This window comes from Pseudopipra pipra, chromosome 13, assembly GCF_036250125.1.
Source record: "Pseudopipra pipra isolate bDixPip1 chromosome 13, bDixPip1.hap1, whole genome shotgun sequence".
NCBI classification, from domain to species: Eukaryota; Metazoa; Chordata; class Aves; order Passeriformes; family Pipridae; genus Pseudopipra; species Pseudopipra pipra.
Genome location: NC_087561.1, coordinates 17,048,594 through 17,074,635, shown reverse-complemented (window position 1 = coordinate 17,074,635; position 26,042 = coordinate 17,048,594). Strand labels below are relative to the sequence as shown.

The 26,042-nt window shown below is 40.6% G+C and overlaps 1 protein-coding gene across 1 annotated transcript in view; it reads right to left on the bottom strand.

Annotated features, from left to right (window-relative positions):
- Positions 1 to 26,042, bottom strand: part of BRWD3 (bromodomain and WD repeat domain containing 3) — a 51,817-nt gene that overhangs the window by 13,493 nt on the left and 12,282 nt on the right. Inside the window, exons 7-31 of the mRNA XM_064670159.1 lie at positions 21,219 to 21,379; positions 19,985 to 20,206; positions 18,518 to 18,618; positions 17,830 to 17,900; positions 16,840 to 16,940; positions 15,643 to 15,683; positions 14,131 to 14,235; positions 13,038 to 13,191; positions 12,454 to 12,588; positions 11,930 to 12,058; positions 11,316 to 11,541; positions 10,478 to 10,648; positions 8,375 to 8,558; positions 7,822 to 7,915; positions 7,043 to 7,192; positions 6,078 to 6,154; positions 5,276 to 5,453; positions 4,443 to 4,559; positions 3,897 to 4,004; positions 2,707 to 2,831; positions 2,464 to 2,546; positions 1,819 to 1,930; positions 1,439 to 1,500; positions 1,196 to 1,351; positions 375 to 495 (exon numbers count right to left, since the gene is read on the bottom strand). Coding sequence (XP_064526229.1) covers positions 375 to 495; positions 1,196 to 1,351; positions 1,439 to 1,500; positions 1,819 to 1,930; positions 2,464 to 2,546; positions 2,707 to 2,831; positions 3,897 to 4,004; positions 4,443 to 4,559; positions 5,276 to 5,453; positions 6,078 to 6,154; positions 7,043 to 7,192; positions 7,822 to 7,915; positions 8,375 to 8,558; positions 10,478 to 10,648; positions 11,316 to 11,541; positions 11,930 to 12,058; positions 12,454 to 12,588; positions 13,038 to 13,191; positions 14,131 to 14,235; positions 15,643 to 15,683; positions 16,840 to 16,940; positions 17,830 to 17,900; positions 18,518 to 18,618; positions 19,985 to 20,206; positions 21,219 to 21,379 — 3,184 coding nt within the window. The remainder of the gene's footprint in view (positions 1 to 374; positions 496 to 1,195; positions 1,352 to 1,438; positions 1,501 to 1,818; positions 1,931 to 2,463; positions 2,547 to 2,706; positions 2,832 to 3,896; positions 4,005 to 4,442; positions 4,560 to 5,275; positions 5,454 to 6,077; positions 6,155 to 7,042; positions 7,193 to 7,821; positions 7,916 to 8,374; positions 8,559 to 10,477; positions 10,649 to 11,315; positions 11,542 to 11,929; positions 12,059 to 12,453; positions 12,589 to 13,037; positions 13,192 to 14,130; positions 14,236 to 15,642; positions 15,684 to 16,839; positions 16,941 to 17,829; positions 17,901 to 18,517; positions 18,619 to 19,984; positions 20,207 to 21,218; positions 21,380 to 26,042) is intronic.

Genomic DNA, 26,042 nt, shown 5'->3' with positions numbered 1-26,042 from the left:
TTATTCCCAAGTTGACTGGAAAAATGGAGATTTCCACTTTACAGCATTTAGCCCATTTCTGGCAACTGCAACACCAGCAAAACCTCTGGTTCAAAGGCAGCAGGGATGGAAACAAAGTAAATATGCTCTGCCTCCACCCCAGAGTGAGGCCCAGGATGTTAAACACACTCCAGATCCAGCCATACCAGCTTTTGCCTTAACAACCAAAAGGAATTTATTATTCAGGAAGACTCACTTTGCCCAAGGCCAAACAGAATCCTATCTGATGCTGTTGCTCATGTTGCTGGAGGGGCATTACAGAACATTCAGCTCAGGATTGCCCTCCGTGGGGCTGTAACAAACGGAGATTACAAACAAATCCGAAGCCAACTGACCTATAAAACCTGTTTTCAAGTCTCCTCCTGATCGTGGTGAGGTCAGTTGGATAAGCAACGACAGTGCAATACATGGGATAGGCACTAAGGTCCACTGGGACTGCAAAGGGATTGGAAATGTCTGCAAGACAAAAGACCAAAATCATTCAGATGCCTCAAAGGGATGTTACACGATATCGATATTTCTTTTAATGCTTTCTGGGTTTTCTTTCTAAGAATTCAGCAAAAGCAATCCAGATCTACAGCTGGAAATGTCATTACACAAAGAGGACAGTTCCTCCTCTTGTGCCATCTGTTAAATACTCTCGAAAAAGCACTTTTTGTTTAAGTATCACATCTGAGGTTTGTGTGTCAGCAGCCAAATGTGCCACTGAAAGGAACATGCATATCACTTACAACAGGAATGCTACAACAAGTAATATAAGTTAGGAATACAGACATGTCCTGGGTGTGAATATAGGCAGAAATTAAATCACAGTGTGCTATTAAATGGCTACAAACTATTTACAAGGGATTTGTTGGTGAGGATTTGTTGGTTGGTTTTGAGGGGTTTAATTCAATGTTTTGCTCATTCACATTTAGATATGACCCACTGAGAAACCCAGGTGAACCCCTGGGGAAAAAAAGGAATATAACTTAAAAGGAAATTGAAATATGAAATTTAAAAGGCTCTTTTCAGTAATTTAGTTTACATTTCAAACATTCCACACCAACTCCCAACACTCCATCCCATCTACTCTTCAGTCATGTGCCACCACATGATATTCTGATATTAATATACTGATATTCTTAATCCTTCCACCCCTTCTCTCCAAACATACCAAGGGAAAGAAGCTGCTCAATGCCACGGATCACTCGTTCACATTCTTCATCTCTGGAATGGGCCCCCCATTCTCCTTCCTGGGGTTTGTAGAGAAGAGCTGTCAGCTCCTCTGGAGTCACAGGAACTCCAGCACCAACCTCCTCTGGATAGGCAGCTGGAAAGGGAGAATTCCACAGGCAGTAAGTCCCAGCAATGGCAAAAAGCTGCTTACTTTGCACAGGAACATGAGTTCAACACTTACTTCCTTCTGGGATTGGTTCCATGTCCCAGGGACTCATCCTCTCTCTTTCATTATTGTCCCAGCTATTAAAACAAATACATTCAAAATGCACAAGTTAAAGCTGAATATAACAATGCACCTTTTCTTTACCAGATTTACACCACAAAGGCCATCCCTGTTAGGAACAAGACCTGTCACTGACAACATTCCAACTCCTTATTTTCCTCTTGTATCCCCTCTATAGTCACTGCACTGCTGTTTACACCAGAAGTGTTGCTTTAGGAGTAAATTCAAAATTAAATACGTAAATCAAGTGGCTGGTTATTTATTTAAATGGAAAAAAGAGATGCTGATGCCTGAGGTACCCATTTGAGTTGTATGTAAAACATGTAAAAACTCACTGGACACTGTAGCACTGGAAGGAACTGTCAGGATACTCTGCCTGGAAAGGCTGCTGACTCTCCACAGTTCCAAACCACCAAGCATCATCTATTATACTGCGAAATCTATCCCCTGGAAGGCAAAATATTGCATTCAGCACAAGAACAACATCAATAATTATTAAATACTTCTTTTTAGAGAGTCAACTCCGTCTTTCATAAATGCACTACTTCAATTTTTACATTTTGCACTAAAGGAATGGAGCCCTAAAGGAAGGCCTTGGACACCTCTGGGAATTACCCACAGCTGCTTCCATGCCTCAAATCACAACAGATCAGCAGATTCTCCTGCTCTCACAGGTTTTGGGACAGTTTCTCTTATATTTTTTGGTTTTTTCTGCTATAGGAATTGCAGCAAACATCAAATAAAAGTTTCCAATGACCTCTATAATACCACAGTGTGACTCTTGGGGAAGGTCCTGTGCAGGGCTAAGGGTTGGACTTGATGATCCCCGTGGGTCCCTTCCAACTCAGCCTATTCTGTGACAATATCACGTGTGTACAGTCCTTTACATGATGCAATGAAGACCCTGCATCCCATTAAACAGCTGCAGAAATGGTGCAGAAAACATATGGAAGTGGGGAAAAAAAAAAAAAAGGAGTCACCTATTTGCCAGTTCCTTTCTTTGGCTTCGTTATAAAACTGATGCAGCACGAGGAAGTCAATGACATCTGGCATATCATGGTACCTTCAGGAAACAAGACAGAGAAAGTTATTACTACCCAGAAATATAATTCTGCATGCACAGCACAGTCCCCAAATTCCATGCATTTGGAAGCAGGAGGGAGAAGCTTTTACACTGCAAAAAAAATCTCCTGAAGGATGTCATCAGCGTTCCAGTGACTTACTTTATGGAAAAGGATTCTCCTGTCATTTTGCCTGTGATTGGATCCAGGAATGCAAGCTTCAAGCAGCAGAGTGTGGGAGGCCCAACTTCGTATTTAATCCCTACAGTCTTCACAAATTCTTGTTCCTATTTATCAAGGAATATGGAACAGCATTATTTTTAACTCGCTGACCACAAAAATATCCACTTTAAAGGATTAAACATATTAATATAAAGCAGTGTTTCTACTCTACAGCCCAGGTAATTTCACCCATAAATTTTATTTTTCCAAATACTAAAAATCAATCACTGACACCTTAAAACCAAAAACCAGGAAGGTGTAAGATGCTCATTCCCTTGGTAGATTTGTGAACAGGATTCCCACAAATTACTTAAGAAGGTTCTAAGGACCAAACCCACTCTGATTTTAACCACATTGATGGCACCAAAGTTTATCCCTGACCTAATCCAGGGCTCCTCACTCTTGTATAGGGGGGAAAAAGGAAATTCTTCCTCTTAAAACAGAAATTCCACAATAGCCTTTATGTTCACATCCTGTCAAACTCTATCCTAAGTGAAACACCACTGTTTCCTTTTCCTTACAAGCTGCTGATACCCTGGAAAATTACAGCTGGAATCACTGAATACTTCAGCCTAGTAATTGGGTATTGTTCCAGTTAAGCAATTATTTTCATATAAGAGAAGCACTGGCATACACATATATGAATATTAGCACATATATGGACTCTTCTTTTGATATAAAATTGGAGTGAAGCAGGAAAAAACATGGCAACACTGTGGATTAAGTACTAGGGGACTCTGGTTCAAAGTAAGATTCAGTGTTTAAAAGAGCTTGTACACACATTTAGGTGTTTACACCATAATTTCTTCCTTCTTACCATAGCATTAAAAACAAGAACTAGAAACCAAATGTTCAGGTCATTGTAGAGCAGTGAGAGAACTATAAACAGCTTTGGAGTGGTGGGTTCTGAATGAATTAGTGTTAAATTAAAATAATTTGTGTGGAAAGTGACTCCTGAGAACCATGTCCAAAATCAGGAACTGAACAGATGTAAAGAATTAATATTTACAATTTAAACTTCAATATTAACATTTTAGAGTAATTCCTTCTTCCTATTTTTCATGCTGGTTTTTCGTGTCAGTTTAACATTACAGAGACACTCAGCTCTTTGAAGTATTTCTTTAACTTACCCTGAGTTCCATTTTGTTCCATGGTTGTTTTTGCATGTTAATACTGTAAATTTTGGCTTTCCTTACTGCCCTCACATAAGCTTCATGGCCTTGCCTAAAGTATATGATCTTAAAAGGGAAGAAAAAGAAAAAAGAGAGAAAAAAAAGAGAAGGTTATTTTACTGAGAGTTCTCTTCCTGTTCATTCTAAAACTTCTATGAACAGGAGGCCTCAGGGATGAGAACTTACTGCCCACTTATCTATTTCATTATAAAACACTCTTCTAGTTAAAAATATTTCTATCAGCCCCCCAAATCAGCACTTCCTCTGTGCTTCAAAAGTGGGATAACTAAGAAATGGCAGGTGAAGGTGAACAATCAGCTCTTCCTGCTACTCCTCAGTCACCACTGCAGAAAAAGAGACTCAGGATTATCTGCAAACAACAAACTGCCTGAGAATTATCAAAATTCAGCCTATTTTGGGGCACAGTTCACTGCTGGATATATAGCCCTGACCAACCCAAGCTCTGCAGCCCCTGTGGAACGTGGGAATTGCTGCAGGCAGTACCTCATCTCCCATCTGTGGGACGAACGGGGAGCGCCGGGGAATGGTGTCCAGGATCCACTGAGGAGCAAGCCATTCCTCACTGGGCTCCCCTTCCAGGGACAGCAGGCCACTGGGCTTCTGAAATATATTACATTTAGAATACAATTAATACAGTACTTAGAACACCATTAATATAATATTTAGAATGCAATTACTAAAATATTCAGAATACAATTAATTACTATGGCAGAACACATGAAAAAGTGACCATACAGCAGTTACTGCACATAAGAGATATAAAGCAAAGGAAATACTGGAATGTCAGCCTTCCCAAACCTCCACTAAATAGTAGGAAATAAGACATGTCTATTATAAATATAATAGAAAATTAAAGCATTCATAAATTCATTAAAATGCCCATGGAACAAGGGTGGACTTTAAGGTCCATTCCAGCCCAAACCGGGCTGTGGTTCTAGATAATAAATAAAAAATAAAATAAAGAGATTGCACTTTTATAAATATTCTAAACAGCTCTTTTTAAAAAAAATACCGGGAAAAAGAAACCTGGCAATGTAGATACAATACAGATCCATTGTAATTTTACAACAAAACCATCCTGGAGTAAATCTAACTGCAGGGAAGAGCACAAACCTGGGAGAAAACATCTATGTCACACAGGAAAACAAACAATAAAATCACTTTGGTACCACTGGCACTACAATTCCTGTGCTCTCTATAGTTTCTTTCTTCCTATATACTTGTCTGTGAACAATTTTACTTTGAAAAAAAACCACCAAAAAAACAAATTTATATTCCTGAAGTAAAACAGACACTAAAAATTTACAAATGCTGACCTTTTTTCTAGGCTGTTTAAGTTTCCTTCGCTTTGGCTCCAGTCCTTTTGTTCCCTTCATATTTTCATCTTCAGAACTACTACAGATTTTCCGAGCTGCCTGCCTGGTTTGTCTCTTTGGAGGCTGGAGATTAATTCCAGCATCTGCTGTCCAGTCTGAATATTCACTTGATGAATCACTGCAGATAAGAAAAAGTTGTAAGAAAGAGAACAGAAAACTTCAGTTTTCACACAATGGACTGAAAGGCCCAAACATTCAACCTGCTTTCCTGGGGAGCAGATGTCAGGATTAGCACAGAATTTTGTTGTCATGTGAATTTACAGAATTTGTGATTTCAGCAAATTATTGTATCCATTTGAAACTCCCAGTAAAACTGCAGCTATGGCTGATACCAATTTTCATACTCATCATCTCACTAATTCACGGACTGATTTCAGAAGAACCAGCAGTAAAAAATGCTTGAAAAATGTAGAAAACCAGAGCACTTCCCTAAAAATCCAGTTCTGACTTCTTGAATATCAAACAACACACATACAGGATTTGCATGGCAAACTGGCTTTGATTTTTTCAAGCAGTTCTTAATTAAAGACACCATTTTCTTACAAATGGTCTTTCAAAACTGCTTCTGACTGAAAAAAAAAACCAAAACAACACCAAAAAACCCACAACATAAAACGTTTCACAAAGAACTGAGGGAAAAAAAATCAGTCTTCAAAATGAAGTCTGAGTATCACAACACCAACTGTCTCAATTAAATTCCATAATAAACCAGTATTACCAATTCAGAGCCCAGTAAAGGTACCTGGAACTGCTTTCACTTTGCCAGGCTGCCACGGGATCATCCATGGAGGCATCACTTGTGCCAACAGTCTCATCTTCCTGTGTTAAAAATGGAAGGTTTCACTTTGGGGTCAAGGCTAAAATATGTAATTTCTGTTTGCAAGCAAGATGTGTCATCTGAGGAAAACTTTGTATTTAAGGGCTGGTTTAGATTCGAATAAGTAGGTCCACTGTAGGTCCACTACAGGTTTCTTTCTGTATCTTAGTATGACACTATATGATTTTATAATTCCTATATAAATAAGTAGACAATTTCTTTCTATGTATTAATCAATATTATACTTTGTCCTTTTTGTCCCTTATAGTTATATAATATAGTATAAATAATATTATATGCTATAACTCCTATAGAAACAGATGTGAATTTTAATTCTATTAGAACCATAACATAAGTTCATATTTAAATGTTTGATTAATAAATTTTAGTGCCAAGTGCCCAACTTTTTTAGCTATTCTGTACATTCAGTGCATCTACAAAGCAACAATGTTCGGCCTCTTCCTTAAGGACAACAAGTTATATTTAATCTGAGATATTTTAAGTTCTTCCCTTGCCAGTATCAATGATTAATACCAATACTCCACCTCTTTCCACAGCAGTCCACAGATGTAGCTGAAATCAAAGCACTGCAAAACGAAATCAAAGCCCTGCCCTGAATCCACGTGCTGTGTGAGATCCCAAAATAGCAAGTGCTTTAACACAACCCAGTTAAATTTACTTGAAAACGTTTCAGGTTTCCAAAAATACACGAGCTGTTTCATGCTACTTTTGAACACTGTACTGGCACTGAGGGAGAAGATCCTGCACCCTCCCAGACCAACATGCCCCAAATCCCAGGGAATCAACGAGCACAGAGAAACTCGGGAGCGTTGCTGTGCTGTGAGATTTGGGAGCAGGGAGGCTGTTGGGGGGTGTTTGGGGGGTCAGACCTCGGAGGAGCTGTCGGATTGCTGGCGGGCACAGGGGTGGTGGGTGGCTCCCTGCGGGCTGTGCTCGATGGTGGAGCGGGTCTGGTAGGCGTGCTGCCGCCGCCGCTGGTTCCTGCGCAGGGATCTGCCGCTGCCCGCCTGGAATTCGCTCTGCCACGGGGACAAACAGCACAAAACCAAGGAGTCAAGGATGAATTACACACTGAAAAGATGCCTCCTTAACATGACTGAATGTTATATTCCAACTGCAAACAGGAAATCGCTGCAGAATCTTGGACGCATCGTGGCTCGTTTAAGGGCACTTCCAAGCGTGGTTTTGGGTTCAGTATCAATTCTACTTCATAAAGTAGAAAGGAAGTTAGGGAAAACATGATTTTTTCTATAAAATTCCTGAAATCTCTGCATAAGATAACTCCAGCCACTTATAAAAGTGTGGCACCTCTGAAGTTTGTCTGTTTGCACAGAATCACAGGATATGCTGAGTTGGAAGGGACCCACACGAGTCATCAGGTCCAACCCTCAGCCCTGCACAGGACCATCCCCATTTTCCACAAGTCAAAGTGAAACCCCACTGTGCCTCTGCTCTTTTTCTTTCCCAGAATCTTCCCACCACTGAAGCCTCAAGGATAGAGATTTACCACTATTTGCATATTACAGACAGACAAATCACAGCTATAGAAGGAAGACAGAGCCAGAGGAACAATTAGAAGTATTGATCTTCTAAATAATTTAATAAAATTGGGTTGGGTTTTTCTGTTTAATTTAGTGCTATAACTCACCCGTTGTAAGGTGTGGGATGGCTTTCTCTTCTTTTCAACAGTGTATAAACTAATTTCAATTTCACCTTTGGCAGCTCGACATTCTTCCTGGACCCTAATTATGCAGAAGAAACATCCCTTTTATTCAGTAAATCATCAAATAACTCACCAGTCTCATTAAGACACACATAAAATACTTGTTCTGTTGCTATAAGAAATCTGTGCACAAGCAGCATCACTCCTAAAATCATAAGTTAAGGAAGCAAACTCCTTAGCTGAGCATCCATAATTACTTCCAAGTAGACTGGAATGAATTAAAATTATTTGCATGGGGTTTGTTTTAAATAAAACTTCAGGGAAACGTGGTGTTTGAACTACTGAAGAAAGACTGAATTGTGAAAAGAAGGAATTACTATTCTCAACTCCCCACTCCAATCCTAACATTCCAAACAACACGATCAACCAACCCCCAAAGCCAACGCGTTTCTGCAAAATCACTTCAGGATTACGGATTAATTATTAAATATTACACAATGAGATTTTTTTTCCTCCCCTGGCTCACTTAGCATCTTACTTGCTGACTCCTGGAGGGAGCTCATTGACCACCACCCTCCTGCTCCAGGCCATGAGGTCCCTCTCGGTGGCCATCTGGCTGCGGGGCGCGTTGTGGTGCATCTGCCGCACGCCCTCGATCTGCCCGCTCCGGCGGAGCCCCACGTTCGGGGGGGAGGCCACGTCCAGAGCTGGGCTGCGAAGGGCTGAGGGAGACAAAAACAACCTCTTCACTTCCATAAACCATCACCAGAATCATTCAATCATGGCTGGGTTGGAAGGCACCTTAAAGCTCATCCTGTTCCACCTCCCTGCCATGGGCAGGGACACCTTCCACTAGCCCAGGTTGCTCCAACCTGGCCTTGGACACTTCCAGGGATGGGGCAGCCACAGCTTCTCTGTGCCAGGGCCTCATCACCCTCACAGGGAGGAATTCCTTCCCAATATCTAATCTACAATTTAAAGCTTAAGGATCACACAAATTCTTTTTTGGCAATAATCAACACTTATTCTTCATGAAGTGGCTTTTCTTTTGCTCCAGGTGAACATTTTTGTGTGCTGGCCTCAGGGATGTGTTTGCTGCTGGCTTGAGGTATTTCCGAGATATCTGAGGCACACAGAGAATGTAATCCGTGAGGAAAGTTTTAAGGGCACTTAGCTGAACTTCAAATTAAAGTTTTTCAACTGCTTAAAGGCTCTAAAATCATCAATCTTAAAATTCTATGGAACAAGAAGAGATGAGGTTGACATCTAAAATAACAGACTGCTGCAAGGTTTACGTTTTCTGTTGTGTCTCCATTTGTTTTGTGGTTTTAATTCTTATTTGCTGTGCCACAGGCACTGCTCTGCTCTGGGCTTCTCATCAGGTGGCACAACACAGTGAAAACACACACTTCAGGCAGCAAAAAGACACAAAAAGCCTGCTAATAATGGAATGACTGCCATCATTGTTCTTGTTTAGCTCATCAACACAACTCCCACGTGCTTAAATATGGTCAACCACATGAATATACTGCAATTTATGGTTATGCAAACCTGCATAAAAATATTTGGCTGTTTATACATACTCTAATTAGCTTACATCAACTGGGTGATCACATAGCAAAGTCACTCCTCAGTGCAAGTTCTAGAAGGGAACTGCTTTAACTTCCATACCATTCATACCTGGAAATTCCTTTGTACAACTACAGGGACACACAAATAATTGGGAATTGGGACTGCACAACACATCACCCTATCCTAAGATGCAGAAAAGACTTTGTGTGAGCTGAAGGTGCCTTCTAGACACCCTTCCTGACATACCAATTTAGAGCAAAGCAAAAGTGTATTTTCAGCATTTTTCACCGATATTTTTCCTATTCCTTCTTGAATTTCAACACGAGCAACTTCAAATCCTAATGAGCTTTTCCAGGAAATCTACTTCAAACATGTGTAATCAGTCACTTAACCTAGAACTAATTTATGAGCAGCTGTAAATTTCCCCAAGCTCAGGATGACTTGCAGCTCAGGTCCTCGGCATCTGCTCCCCTTCCATCAGCTGCACCCACTCAGCTCTTCACATCTGACTGAGTTAGCTTTAAATTTTTAATCACTTTGTGTATTAAAGATAAAATCACAGTAGCAGAACATTTACCAGGAGAATAATCTCAAGCTTTCTAAGGAAATACTAAGACAGAGCAACATGTTTATTTTATTACCACTGATGCTCAGCCTTCCGCTGCAGCAGGAAATCATTAGTCTGTCACAACACTATTCACTGACAACCTCTAATTATATGCTGTTATTTTGACATTATGCAGTTAGGAAGTATCATCTCTGCACTGATATCAAGACAATACAGTGAATTTTATGTTTATTTTTCAGGAAAATGGTTTATAACAGGAATAGTTCCAGTCTAATAGCTTGAAGTAATCGGATACAGCCCAGTCAGACACTGTGTGCCCTCAGCTGCACCTTAAACTTTTAATTTCTCTGCTGGAATCCAAAGAACATCCAAATGCTCCCCACAGGTTAACAAGGTGTACAAACAGGAGAGAAAAGCATCCTCCAAGACACATGAAGACATTTTGATCAGTACCTTCTGTGATTAAGGAAAGAACTGCTGGAGACAAGGCAGGACACTGACCTCCATTGACAGAGAGGGATCTGTTGAGTGGAGGGTTTGGAGGAGTTTCTCCTTCATTAATTAGTCTGAGATCTTGTTCCCTCTGGAGCTCCCTGATCATTCCATCGAGGATACTCTCATCCTGGTCATTTGTTTGCTGCCCAATGACTTGTTCAACTACTTCACCATCACCTTGGCAAGAACAAAGCCACAAATATGACATGATTAATTTCTGTTATAAATTAATCTCTCTTATAAAGTTATTACTGTTTTACTAAACACCACAGAAACAATCCTGTTTAAAACTCTGCCCTGCAGAACATCTGATCACCAGCTGGTTTTCTGCTCTCATGGAATAAATGGAGGCAAAGTTTAGAAGAGAAGCTACAATAAAAACCTGAAACTCCAGAGCACATGTGAAACATAAACACAAACCCTTAGAAACAGCAAAAAGAAATTATGCTTCAGTAGGTAATAATGCAAGATCTTTTCTGATTTTGAAAAAATGTATGTCTACAGGGAAAAAAAACCCCTGTTTTGAAAAACAAAAGCTGTTTTTATCATGTCTTTCTCACCCTCCTGCTTCCTTCCTCACATCCACAGTTAAAACTGAGGTTAATGGGACAATGTTTTAAGCATCTGCCATATATGGGAGAAGTCCACAGATTTTGGAATATTCTTGTTTCCAGTCAAGTTAGTTCCAGACACTTCCTTAGTGCCATAAACTCACCCTATCTCCTCTTCTGCCTCTCTGCTGAATTTAAACCACTAATTTATAAATTCTTACAGCACCACCTCACGGAGCTGCTGCTCAATCCTGTGCCACACATGTATTATTCACGAGGTTTAGACAGAATACCATTAGCTACATATCCCAGCTGAGGAATGAGCTGCTCATCCTTGCAATTCTCCCTCCCTGGGACCAGGCGCTGGAATCTCGTGGGATGAGGATTTCCATCAACATCCACCAGGAATGGAGGAGGCATCAGATGTGGAGCCTGTTGGGTCTGTTCATCCAACACGTAGTTGTTGGCATCACGGATCAGAGGCCTGTAATCCGTATGGAAGAACATCTGATCTGGAATCTGAAAGAAAAGCAATTTAGGGAATGAATCAATGGCCATTTGCAGCTGTCTGGCTGCTCTGGAATGGCTCCATACCCATAAACCACAACTCCTGCACTCAGGAGCAGCAGCAGGAATGTTGTGACAGAGAACAGATTCCTACCACAAATGTGGTTTATTACCAAGGCCTGATGCAGAAATTCAAGACTAAAATAGGCCAAAAGAGGTGCTTTGCTCCCCTGTCTAAGATTCTCTAGTCTAAATCTTTTTGATTTAGGTAAAAAGCAACTGCTTCATGGTCTAATTATTATTTAGTGTGAGGCAGGGTGAGGGAATAAATTGTAACACAAATACTTTTAAGACAAAATCAGGTCAAGACAGGGAAGAGTTTAAAATTCATTCAACCCACCTTTTCATAATATTTATTGCATCCAAAACCAAATAGTAGCAGATGTCCATGAGAGTCTGTGCAGGCAAAATGCTGCCCATCTGGTGAGAACTTGCAATCAAAAACAGCTCCGTGGCCTTGGCCCTCAATCTGGATCAAGCACAGAACATTCCCTTCACCATATATTCACTGCAAGAGCTTTTTTACAAATATTTCACCTGTGCTCCAACACGTATTTCACACTCATTCTGTAATTTCTCACTTTACTCAAGACTGATTTGCACTTTTATGTATTGAAGTTAAACGGAACAACACTGTAAAACTTCACATTTTGTCTTTGTTCTGAAATTTCAGCACAACTTTTAATGTATGTTTTGAAACAACCCCCTGGAAGTCTGTATTTTATCTTAATGGCAGACACAGGGCAAGCCCACGCCAAAGATCTCAGACCTGTGCTGGCTCTGTAGGTGGATAATGAAATCTGCTTTTGTCTCAAGATCAGTTTTAAACAAACATGAAAATAAAACTCCCTGATTCCTTCTTACCATGTTGAAGTAATTGCGAATTTTTGTTCCTTTGTCTATATCCCAAACAAAAATATTCCCATCGTGACCCGCCGAAAGCACAATCCTTTGGTCAAAGGGATGAGCCTCCAGAACAAACACTTCATCATCATGACCCTACAACGACAGCAGGGGGAAAAAGGAACTTGTATTTCTCCATGTGGTACCTCCAGACGTGTTGGTAATTCGTGTGAGGACATCTCAGATCAGGGAGCAGCTCAATCCACTGGATCTGGGGCTGGAGCTGTACTTGGACAACACTCCTGCCAGAGGTTTGGCATTGTCACTGCCCTGACTGCAGCTCAGCATTGCTGACATGGGGAGGAAGGAGAAATCAGTGCACAAATGGAGCCTTCAAAGGGCTCCTTGTCAGCCAGAAATCACCAGGATCCTGGTCATCAGCTCCTTTCCCCAGGATACACCCTCCTCCCAACAGGCAGGGCACAGCTGGATACTTCCAAGACCAAACACTCCTCATCAGGGGGAATGATGATGCAGTCTAGCCTCAGATCAATCTCAGAGCTGAACTATATCCATTTGGGATTCCCCCTTGGAATGTTACTCACAGATAAGCTATGGAGAAGCTGCCCTGTGGACGAGTTCCACACTTTGAGAAGGAAGTTGTTGACTGCAGTGATGACAGTGGCATCGTATCGATCCCAGGCCACCATGGTGACCTTCAGCTTAGTCACCTTGTCCTCCCCAGATGCCACATTGTTTCTAAGGAAATCAATGAGTTAAAAAGGAATAAATCAGTAACTGCATATGGAAACATTTCGGTGCTAATCCAGTATGGAATTCAGGGAAGATGGTTGTGACTGTGACTCTGGCTGGGGCAGGAGAAAGAAGGATGGTTCTGTGGTGGTAAAAACAGGATACAGGAAATATTCAGTGCCACTAAGATTTATAGATCTCTATGTCCTTAAAAAGGACATTTTCTCCTCTGTTCTTACGCCACCACCCTCGCCTACCCCAGGTTTTCCTTCCAAGCTCTTCAGATCTATTAAGCTTTTTCCTACAAGGCATTTTTATAAGTCATCAATATCAGTGAACTCCACAAAGAGCAGGAACCTGTTAAATAAGCCCAACTCACACCTCTGACAGCAAACACTGCAAATGTAACCATATGAAACACAGAGAATTCTGCCAAGCAAATGCCAAATGGATTTCTGCTCTTTGTTGTTGTGCATATCCAATTACAAGGGACTCACAGAAGTCACTTGAGGATCTCAAAAAGATAAACTCGAAACCCTACTTGAACCTGAGAACCAGAACACCACATTTCACCTCTTACTTGGAAAATTAAGGAAGAAATACAATGTTAAGAAACATTCTGGATATATATATTAGCACGTGATCAATGGGGTTCTACTAAAACCTGTTTTTGTGACATAAAACTGTTTGACATTCTTACTTCACATGTAAAATACTAAATATTCCCCAACTATTAGGTAGGGAACCACCAATGTATTAATATTTTCTTTGGTGGGCTAATTAGCTGTGTAAATTAACAGACAGAGCCACGGCATTTTCAATACACAAAAATCATGTAAGAAAATTAACTCAAAATGGCAGTAAATGAACAGTTTTCAATATGATGGAGGATTTAGTTTGCATGTAAATGTGGCCACGAGGTGTGTTCTGCTTGGTTTGCTTTACCCTGTCATTTTAGTAGCCATATCCAGGACCACACTCTTCCAATCATGCTGATGGTAGTGCCAGATTCTTGCTGTTCCATCTCTGCTTCCACTGACAAACCTTAAGCTGTGGGGCAAAGAGAAAAAAAGCCATGAAATTCTGAATAAGGATGGTCTAAAACCCGCATGTACATAAATATACAGAGATATACTGGAAGTGTGTACTTGTGTGTCACTGTTTCTCCTCCTTGTGAGGTTCCAATTTTCATATCAGATATTGTACAGAAGAGTTTACAACATTAATTACATTTGGCTCCAGCAGGCAGATGGCCTTGGAATGACTTCAATGTCGTAATTCATCCGAGCTGCACATTCCCTGTTTCATGACATCAGCAAATCCCTGGAGCAGCTCAGAGTGGCAGCAAAGAAAGAGCAACTGTGTGCCAGGAGTGTGGCATAAATTACAATACATTAACTCAGGGAGGGGGTGATGACAGGGAAAGGAAAGAGCCAAATTTACAAGTAGGTAGCTCTGACTGGGAAGCTGAACGTGAACATTTTAATTTTTAAACTCCTCCTGGTTCAAAAATTTTAAGCACCCAGCAAATGTATTTAACCACATCAGAGTGTTTGGCCATCAATGCTACAGAAATCATTTCTGTTGAGAAATTGGAAAAGAGCTCCTCAAGTAATACATTTTCACAGGATGGCCAACACCTTTAAAAGCATATATTATACAAAAAATTACACTTCAAAGTCAAGTCTATTCAATTTTATTAGTGATTGTTTGCCCCTTTTCAGTTTCCCTGATCTGAATCTTTTCGTTGTGATGGAAAAGAGTTTTAAAATGCTTTTGACAAGTTTATTTTCCTCTTATTTTTACTTCTTTGTATTAAAATAAAAAGGAAACTACTTTTTCATTCAAAGCAGCACTGCAGCATATAATTTTCAGTGATGACATGACCTAAACCCTCTGACATGGCTTGGAAAGAACTGGTAGCACAATTACAGCACCACATTCCCACATAATTTCATGTGACAAAGATCTCCAAGTACAGCTGCAAAGCTACAGTTTGAAAGGCTCCTGCTTCCACACATCCCTTATACCTCCTGCCCAGCAAAATGAGGAAACAGGAACAAAAGCTGGGAAAAAAACACCTACATTAAATTCTAACTTTTGTTTTAAACTACATTTATTACAGTGCTCTTACTCCACAAGTAAATCCCTCTGTGGGAGTTACCTGGGAACTAAGACACTCTTACAGAAAAGGACACCAAATTTGGGTTCCAATTTGCTGTTTTAAAGAAAAAAACAAATTAAAAGCATAATTACAGAAGGTTTTTGTTGTTACAGCAGAGGACAACAAGCTGGAGCTTGTGAACGTGACACACATCTTGCAACACATTTAAATAGTTTGTCCAGGATTAATCAGAGCCCACAGGCAGTTTTCCTGTTGTGCCAAATTTTCCATGAAATGTTTTTTGGGCAATTAAATAGCAACACTCTCAAGTGCAAACCCCAGGAGCCACTCACCTGTCCCCGTTGTTACAGAACTGGACTGCAACCACCTTGTCCTGAAGAGGAAAACATAGCAGTAAGTGCTTTGTAGGCTGAAACTTTCACCCTAAAAGTTCTCAATCAGTTGATTCTTGATTAGTTTTTATTTAGCAAATTGTATCTTTCCTACAACAGTCTTAAAAATTCACGTATAGGGAAGTTTTATTTAAAGCTAAAGCTTCCCCAGACTTACTGTGTTAAACACTCAAACAGAAAACTTCAGAGAGGTGATGGTTTCCTGCAATTTTTAGACCTAATATTAAAGTGCATCAAAAAAATTTAATCCAAAAAATGCAAACCTTGGCTTTATTTCCACTCACAAACTGCTGAGAAACAAATGTTATGTTTCAGACATGAGTTTGCCTTTTTTTTTTAATTTGCTAAACACTTGTGTTGGCTCCAGGCACTTGTATCCTTACTCCCACTGGTGTCTCCAGCTCCTGATAACCCATCTGGCATTTGTTGTCTGCAGGATTAAGAGTGGATTTAAAAAACTTAAAGGAATTACAGCTCCTTCCAAACCTGCTCAATACAGAAAACACTGTTTTGTGAGCAAAATACTTGTTAGATGTGTTTGTTTGGAGATTTAAATGGGACACCCAAGACTCCCACTTAAGTTCTGTGAATCAGTTTAGATCTCAGGCCTAATCCATAAAATGCTGTTAGGGTGGGAAGTTTGAATTTTTATGGGAACCCACCTGCATTACCTATAAAAAGATGCTCCTAAGCTTGATTTTCTAAAGGAAATTTCCATCATGATCCAAACTTTGACTAAAACCTGAATTACTTTGTTTTTCTTGTTATGTGAAATTGTGGTCACAACTAAAGTTAAGTACTCAGCAGTAAATTCAACAGGAAAAAAATAACATGGTGTTTTAAAAGTGCTTTGATTCCTCATTCCAATCCAGATTTTTTTCAAGAATATGGGAAAATCACCTGATCCCTCAGTTTTCTGGGGGAATAAAATATATAAAGCATATTTTGCACAAACTTCTTGCCTCAGAGGGACTTAAAAACAACCATCCCCCAAATTCCCAGGCATTTAAACACCACAGTGTTGAGAGCCAAATAACTTCTAGAGAGTTAATAAATCAAACAGGATGTAAAAACCCAAGTCCCTGAAATCAGGTAAAGGGGAGAAAAAAAAGATTTGTGTCCTGCTTTTCCTCTTACCGTGTGAGATTCCAGCTCAGCCATTTTCTCTGGAGATTCTGAGCCCAAATAATAAATTCTTATCACGTGGTCAGTGCTACCTGTTGCAATGAACATGCCACCTAAGACAGAGAGTTTTCCATGAGAAGCAAAGTCATCCAAGGAATACCTTCTTTTAACTTTGTTTACCTGAATTTGCTGCTTTCTTGTCAATGCGGGAAACTAGTTTTAAACAGAAAATTTCAATGTAAACTGGTAAATATAAAATAAAATATTTGAGTGCATCTTCAATTCTATTTGACACAAATCAGAGAAATTATTGCTGAATCAGGAGTCAGGGATTGCTGAGAAAGTGGGAAAAAGCTCCTTAAGTAATACATTTTCACAGGATAGCCAACACCTTTGAAAGTATATTCCATTATATACCAAATTACACTTCAAAGCCAAACCAATTCAATTTTATTAAATGACTCTTTCCCTTTCCAGTTTCCCTAATCTGAATTTTTCCACTGTGATAAGAAAGTGTTTAAAAATGCTTGTGACAAACTTACACTCTTAGTCTTACTTTTATTGCAATTTCTTTACAATATTGCCCAAAAAGGGCACTGCTGTGTAATGTACTGCATTTGAAATGGGTTTAGTTATTTTAGGGGTTCTAGATTGAAGAAAGGAACGTGGCTCTAGAAGAGTTCTCCATTTCAAAAAGGCAAATTTCATGAAGAATTTTCTTTGTAAAAATATAAAAATGTGTAAAAATAAAAAATATCTCTGATGTGCAAAACAAGAGACTTTCAAGCCCTGGAGTTGGTCGAGATATCTTAGCTTAAATTATAAGAAAAAAGAGAAAAAGCAACTTGAGGCAGACACTTGGCATGGAAAATTTCAAGCAATCCCAATGTGACAGAGCTAAAATTAACTGGAAAAGGGTTTAACAGTATTTGTATTTAAAGAGAAGTAGCAGAACTGCCACCAAAGGACCCAAGTCCATGGAATACCTGACTGGACACGTACCAGAACTGAAGGATGAACAGGAGATCTGAACACCAGGCCTGGACCTCTCTGCAAATTTTACAGGACGATCCCTACATGCAACAACACAACATTTTTACTTTTCATTGCTTTATTCAACAAAAACATCTCCCTGCAGCTCAGGCTGGGGTCAATATGCTCACCTTAAATCTCTTTATATCACAATTCTCTCCTAAGTTTCCTAGAATTTTTCATTTGAGGCATTTTTGTCCTTAGTTGAATAAGAAAACCATAATTTTCTTAACTGAAAAGACTATTTAACTGATTTATCACGATACTCACCAATTAAAAACTATTTAAAACAGAACCTGCCAAACCATTCATCTGATGGCATTTACTCCCTATTAAATATGGGTTTGGTGACATTTGCATATGCATGTTCTTCTGATTAAAAGCAAATTATTTCTTCTGCCATTTTGGACAAAGATTTATTCCTAAACACAAAAGCTGGAAGTTCTTCCACAACTTTGCCTTGCAAGGCACAAAACCCAGAAATAACAACCCCAATCTCTGCCTCCCCTCTGGGTTCCAACGCCACAGAACCCCCCCCCCCAGTTTATTGAGCAAGAGAACGCCCTTATTTAATTATCTCAGCATTCCTCCCCAGGCCAAAACTCAAAATAAATCCCTTCTCGAGTCAAAATAATTATAATTATCTAAAGAGTCTTACTTAAATTTCATGGTGTTCGCATGCCACTGCCAGAAACAGATTGTTCCGTCGGCACCAGTGGAGGTGAGGTATCGTGTTGTTCCTTTCCTTGCTGGAGAGAACTAAAAATAAAGTTGGAACAATTAAACCAGCTGATTTCTTTCTCTTCTTTCATGCTGGAAACCTGTAGGGAATTTTTTTCACTCGCCTATGAGCTTTCTGCCCAGGAGAACAGGGAGCAGGGATAGGCACAGAATCTGAACTTCCATAAAAAAAATCAAGGTGATGGAAATGGAAAACACTCACATTTTGAGCAGGAATTCTTTATTTCTGCCACACATAGGAGAGTAAATTGGAGAAATGAAACAAGCCCAGACTCTTTTAATGGGGTATTAAAATGAGGAAATAGTTCTTTCTAGGATAGAACTGGATCAAACATGGCAAATAAAATGATTCCTGCATCCCAATGAAGAACAGCAGCACAGCAGGATCCCCACTCCCTCCCTCTTCCTGAATGTCTCCTCTGCCTCTCTAAGGAGTGGGAAAGCTTTTTATTCTTAATTTCATAACTGCAGCAATGCCTTTAATCCTCTGGTTATTTGGTAATTTGATAGAGGAATTGTTTCCTCTATTTGCATTGTTTGCACTGTTTCCTCAAAAAGCCATCACTGATTATATTCTAAATGATCAGAGTTTTACAAAAAGCTTGTGAGGAACATATATATGTGTGTATATATATATACACACACACATATGCAAATAAGTACTATAACAATTATAAAACCAGGTTGTAAAATATGTTTCCAAAACAATCACCTTAATATTGCTGAAATCAGACAAAATTGGAAGTGTAGGGAAGAGGGGGAGAAACAAAGCTCCTGGGGACCACTGGCATGATGGAGAAGCCTGTGCTGAATCCATGGAAGCACAGCTCCCGAAGAGAGGGATTCTGAGCCAAACAGCCCCCCCTCACTCTACCCTCTAACATGCATCACCTGCCAAATTGCAGGGAATTTTTTTTTTTTTATCCTGGAATTTTGATTTTTGGAGGTTTCTGGCAGTTGTGTTGTTTTTTAAAGAAAATCTGTGCTTGCTACAAACCCCAGAACAGCTCCTTACGGTACAAGTTAAGATAACAAAGAAGCGAGAAACGTGGAATAAGGAATTTTAGCTGATTCTTCCGAAAAATAAATGTTCTCCACGAACACAGGACTGTCAGCTCAGGTGCTGTGCCAGGCCCAGCACCAAAGATGCCAAACACGACTCCTTGGCTCATTGAGAGCATCAGATCTATCATTTTCCAGACCTAAGGAAGCAGCAGTGGGATCCCACAGCTAAAGGCACATGGAAGGAGCAGGATGAAGCAGCAGCGAATTTGCCGAGAAAAACACCGTCGAGTTGGGACGAACTTGAGAAGAGATGATAAATTTTTATCTCCAATTGCCAATCCCTGATTACCATTTGAACTCAAACCTGGTGGCTGCTCACCTGTATGGAAGTGATGGAGGCCGAGTGGCCCTGCAGGACGGCGAGGGGGGCGCAGGTGCGGAGGCACCACACCCGCACCACCTTGTCGCAGCTGCCCGCGGCCAGCAGCGTGTTCTCGTAGTTCACGGCCATGTCCGAGATCTCGGCCGAGTGCCCCCGCAGGGTGGACAGCAGGCGCCCGTCGTCCGTCGCCCAGATCTTCACCAGACAGTCATCTGAGCCCTGGGAACACAGACATTCCCAAAGATCACCTAAATCTGCGGGCGGGCAGCGATCTCTGCCACCGCGAATGTGCTGGAAGCGCTTCAGTGGGATTCTGCTGTTATATCAGGAATAAATTCTTTACTCTGAGGGTGGATATTGGGAAGGAATTCTTCCCTGTGAGGGTGGAAAGGCCCTGGGTACAAGTTGCCCAGAGAAGCCGTGGCTGCCACATCCCTGGAAGTGTCCAAGGCCAGGTTGGATGGGGCTTGGAGCAACCTGGGCTAGTGGAAGGTGTCCCTGCCCATAGCAGGGGGATGGAACTGGATGGGCTTTAAGGTCCCTTCCAACCCAAACCAGTCTGGGGTTCTGTGACTATGAACTATGTTCATATGAGTCTGGGGATCACCTTGTGGAGTCAAGGATTTCCATTTTATAAAATCATGGAATCACAGGATGGTTTGAGTCAGAAGGCACCTTAAAACCTCATGTCATTCCACCCCCTGCCATGGGCAGGGACACCTTCCACTAGCCCAGGTTGCTCCAAGCCCCATCCAACCTGGCCTTGGACACTTCCAGGGATCCAGAGGCAGCTACAGCTTCTCTGAGCAACCTGTGCCCAGGGCCTTTCCACCCTCACAGCCAAGAATTCCTTCCCAATATCCCATCTAACCCTGTCCCCTTCACCCGAAGGCCATTCCACCTTGTCTATGCACAGGGATTAACATTAACAGCTAAAAATGCAGCATTAATTTGAAAAATCTACTCATTTTTAAATATGCCCAACAAAAAACAAGGGTAATACCACAGAAATGGATGCTACTGTATTCTGGAGAAAATCTTAAATTAATAGTCATGTATTCACTGACAGACCACAAATTCTGGAAGGTAAATTTAGTATAAAACTAACTGGCAGCTGAAGTAAGTTGTGTCTGCATCTCAATCAGTGACCAAGAGGCTCATGAAACAAGGAAATCAAACTAAGCAAAGCAATCTTAAAAAAAAAAAAAAAAAATCCAATTTTTAAACTTACTGTAAAAATTCTCCTCCCACTGCGGTCAAAGGCGATACAATAAACAGATGAGAGGTGCCCCAAAATCCTCTTATGCATCTTCATGTGTTGGTAGGTGGATGTTGGGAACAAGTGGCTGAAACGGCCACATCCAGTTAATTGCCTGGCAGACAGGATGTGAACTGGGAGAGAAAAACAAAGCAAAAAGAAAACTGAGACATGAATTTTTGTCTAGAACTCAATGTAAATGAGTATTAAATCAAATATAATGTTCCTTAACAACTTTGTAATTATAATCTATAAATCTGAGCCTCTTCCACCTCATCAGAATGTTCTGTATGATGTCCTAAAAAGAAATCCCACTCCTAATAAAGCCTTTCAATGCAGCACCACACGCTGCACCTGCTTCCTCACCAAAAATTACAGCAAAATTAAAAGTTCCCACCACAAGTGGGAGTTATTCCAATCTTCAATTCATGAACAGGTACAGACACAGTTACTCTACATGGATTAGGGAAATCTGCTTTATGGATATTAGATGTTCCTAATAACAATTACAAGAAATTTAGTTTTATAATATAATAATTGTTTATTTTCAGTGCTTTTTTGGTGATAAAAATCTTTCTTTGGAATGGCTTCTAGATCATATGGGATGGTCAAAGGTCTTCCACGGGTTCAACATCAACATCACTGCATTCCTATGGCTGTGGAATTGAAGAATAAGAAATATGTGGCACTGATGGGAAACTCCCCATCAAAAGAATGGCAGGCACAAGAAAAAACTGCAATAACAAATTATTTCCCACTGCTACAGACAGAAATCCCTCCAGGAACAGCCTGAAATCTAAACCCACAAAAACACCAAGTAAAAAAGCCCATCTTTGATCTGATGCACAATTTGAGCTCGTTTTGGGGTATTTAATTCCACCAACCCTCTCTCATTACTGTTTTCCCCAACCCATCCTCATTTGTAGCACTTGAACTTTAAAACCCAAAGTTTGCAGGGGTTTTTCCAATGGCACTTGAGGCTCTAACACTGCTGGGCTGGTGGGTTTGTGGAGTCTGTGATAGCAGATCCCCTGGAGAAACTCCTTATCTTGCCTCCTGCACCTTGAAGTAGGTTGGGCTTCACAGGAGCACCACGAAGCTCCTTAGTGCCTTTCAACCCCTTAGTTTAAAAGTACAGTGAAAAACTCAACCCATTCCTTAATTGTCTCATCACATCATTCCCAATCTCCACAAAAAAGATTATGGAATACAATAAAAAAAAAAAAGAAAAATCTACAAAGTCAAGAAGTGCCATTTCAAAGAGTTACAAACCCATAACTCACTCGTGCAAATTTGTACCACTGAAGCATCTATTAACAAATAAATTTATTTCAGCTTTACAGAAAGTATTTGTGTCTCAAATTTGGAAATTTAGATTGTTTTTCATCGCTCAATGTACTTGAAACACAACACATGAGGGAAAAAAGCTGCATAAAAGACACTTGCAAAAGCCATCAGGCTCCAGCATAACCTCACCTTCAGTCAATATTTGCTTTGCATGTAAAAACACATATTCAGCAGCACTAAAAAGCAAAACACACTAAAGCAAATTAATTTACTGTCTACCTACTATTGAATTGATGCCTGACATTACACAGGGCTGTTAAACAAAACTGTCTCCTCAAACAAAGTAAAACTGAAATTTTTAGCCTTTTTTACACCTCTAACACAGAGATCCCACAGTGCTAAATGCTCTACAAAGCTGCCTCAGGTTTTCCTATACATTATTTTATTTACTATGTAAGTGTGACAGCTAAAAAGCTAAATATTTAAAAATATTAAACCTCCCTTTCCCCCCACCCTGTGGACCCTGTGTGCCAACACAGGGATGGAGTCATTCAGCAACCTGGTGATTCTGCTGTGCTTTTCAATGCTTAAAGCCTTTAAATACATATATATTTATATATTTAAATACATAATAACAGTGTATCTGCCTTTAAGCAATTTCAAACAGCTCTGAATAATGTTTTAACCACACAAAGAACTGTGTGAATCAAAGAGGTATTTCAAAATATTCCCAATAATCACAATATTTTCTGTGTCTCCCTGCAATCCTTCTGAACATTTACCACTGATTTTTGGTGTAAATCACATGAAGGAAACACTAAAAGGTATAAAGAATATTCAGGCACCTAAACCCCAGTCTTGGCATCTCACTTTTCCGGTGGATTCCCAGCCTTGCAATCAGTTCAGCTCCAGCGGATATGAAAGTGATTTCACTTTTTTTTTTCCTGTGTTTATTTCCCTATTTGCACAATGAGGACAAAACTCCTCAATCTCCCATGGATAATTACAAAATAAAAAGCCCTGTTTATGAAATGCTTCAACCAAGAGACATCCAGAACTATTGTTGTGCCGTGAGGAGCAACGACTTTATCAAAGCAACAGCATCTCTGGGCAAAAAAACCTATCACTGCTTCAAAAGGAACAAAAAAACATCCCCAATTCCAGTTCTTAGGAAGATTAATACACAATATCTAAATAGGGAATTACCCCCACATGACAAAAATCCCTGTGAAGTTTCCTTTCTTCAGCACAATGGAGTCCTTGTATCCCTAAGGCCCCAAAGCATTAAAAACCAACAATTCCCATCAAGAGAAACAGCAACTTAGTAACCCTAAAAGATTTTAGCAACCTATCTAATTAACTGATGTATTTCATGCCATACTGGGTGTAAAAAATGTCAAGTCCACCCCCTCTCAATATTCCCTGCCAGGAAAAACTTTCCAGACAGTTATTTCACATAAAAAGGGAATGGATATTGTCTTCTTGATAAGAAAAGTTAGTTTTGTCCCCAAACTGAAGGGCCATTTCAGCTCCTCTAACTAGAACCTGTAAAATACAGGCACTTTTCTTTTTATGGTCCTGGAAAATCACACCTTCAGGAAAATTAAGAGTTCTTAATGCAAGTCAGATATGCTGTACATTAGCAATTCATTAATCACAATTTACCTCACATTCTACCAGAGGTAACAGCACAAATGTAAAAACCCCTGTAAGAAAGCTCACCTAGGAAGGATAAACCCCAAAGCCTGCAACAAAAACCCACCAGTGTAAAGAAAGTTTAAAAACCAATCACCAGACAGCACAAATTTCAAAGTTAAGGCACAACTTCAGAAGGAATTCAGGCGTTTCAGATGGCAAAGTCACCGAGCAGCACCTGCCTGAATTCCTCCTCTCCCTACACACCCTTGTGGTGCTCCACTTTTTGCAAGGAAAACTAGAAAACAGGAAACGGGTGCAAATGTTTGGTTTAAAACCAGTTTCTCGAGGGTGATGAGTTCACATCAGACTGTTTTACCCTCTGCAATGAGCACTGTAACTTTGGAATGAGGACTTAAATTTTGCCCTCATAGCAGGGCTGGAATGAGCGAGGATCGGGTACCACTCACAGAGAGTGGGAGAAACACAGGTCAGGATTTCATAAGAATGCTAGGAATTAAATACAGTTGGCTCACATATGGAAAATATCTTCTCAGAGTGGCCACAAAGAGAGCTGGACCCAGGAAAAGCACTGAAAGCACGACGTGTTCCAGCTCTGGGAGCCGCTGACCTCATGGAACTCATTTACAGCATGAGAGACACCATCGATTCCTGACCTCATCCCAGCGCTGCTCTTTGGCACAGCCAAGGTAGCTGGATCACCTTGACTGTGACTTTCCATCCAGCTCAAATGCTTGTTCACTGAGACTGTGCTTTCTGCTTCCAAATTCTGTGTTATTTTCACTAACAAGTTACCTACAGAAAGATTTTCATCCTCAGGTTAGTGCAGCTCGTAGAGTCAAAACAACCTTCTTTCTGATCTGCTTTGAGTTGCCTCCAAAAAACAAAGCTCTGACAAACTGAAGGAGCATTAAAAGCAGGTTTATCAAAGGGGAATAACTCCCAGTGCTGAGGTACTGCATGACCAGTCTTTCCACTTTCTGACTGGGAGAGCACAAACAGAGCTCTAAAAATCCCACGACTGCAAAACCTGTCCAGAAAGGCTCGACCAGACCATCTCCAGTGTTCCCTGGGTTGTCCTGGCAGCAGGAAGCTCTGCCAGTGTTTTCCCTCCCTCTCCTCCCCCAGCAGATCCCCACAGACTCAACACACAGATACCACATCCCTGGGAACAACTTCCACAGATCAGCACTTTCTCGGAGACTCCCCCAGCCAGAAGATTCCCAGCTCTGCACAAACACGCTGGGAAAAGGCAACACCAATTTCCTGCTCCAGTTCCACCAGACCTTTTATTTTGCAGTACTGACCCCAAAGTCCCATCCCAACCAACCCCAACCACACGGAAAGGCAAACCACTGCAGCTACCAGCTCTTCCAACTGGACCCTCCCAGTTGATCCCAGCTGGACCATCAGTGATCCTGTTCTCCCAGCAGAACAACACACTCATGGTGGAAAACTTAAATCCTTATCACTGGAAGGGAAATGATATAGGAAGCCTTTTAGCTGCTCGTTCTATATCTTATTTACCAGTTCACACAGGTAAATGTATAATCATCTTGTCTCACTCCTGAACACACATGACCATGGGTGTCTTTTCCTTCAGCAAGTAATTCCAGAAAACTCCCTCTGACTGAGCGAGCACAGTGTGGGAATTCATGGTTATGCCAAAATCCCAAGGAGGTCAGACACTCTTCTTCATCTTGTATTTAAAACAAGACACACTGGCTGGCACCATTCAGCAGGAAAAAAACACCCATTTTGCACAAATATATACAGAATTTTGTGACTTCGACTTCAGGATCAACAATGAGGAATCCCAAAACCAAACTCCTGCCTTAAATATAGCCAACTCCT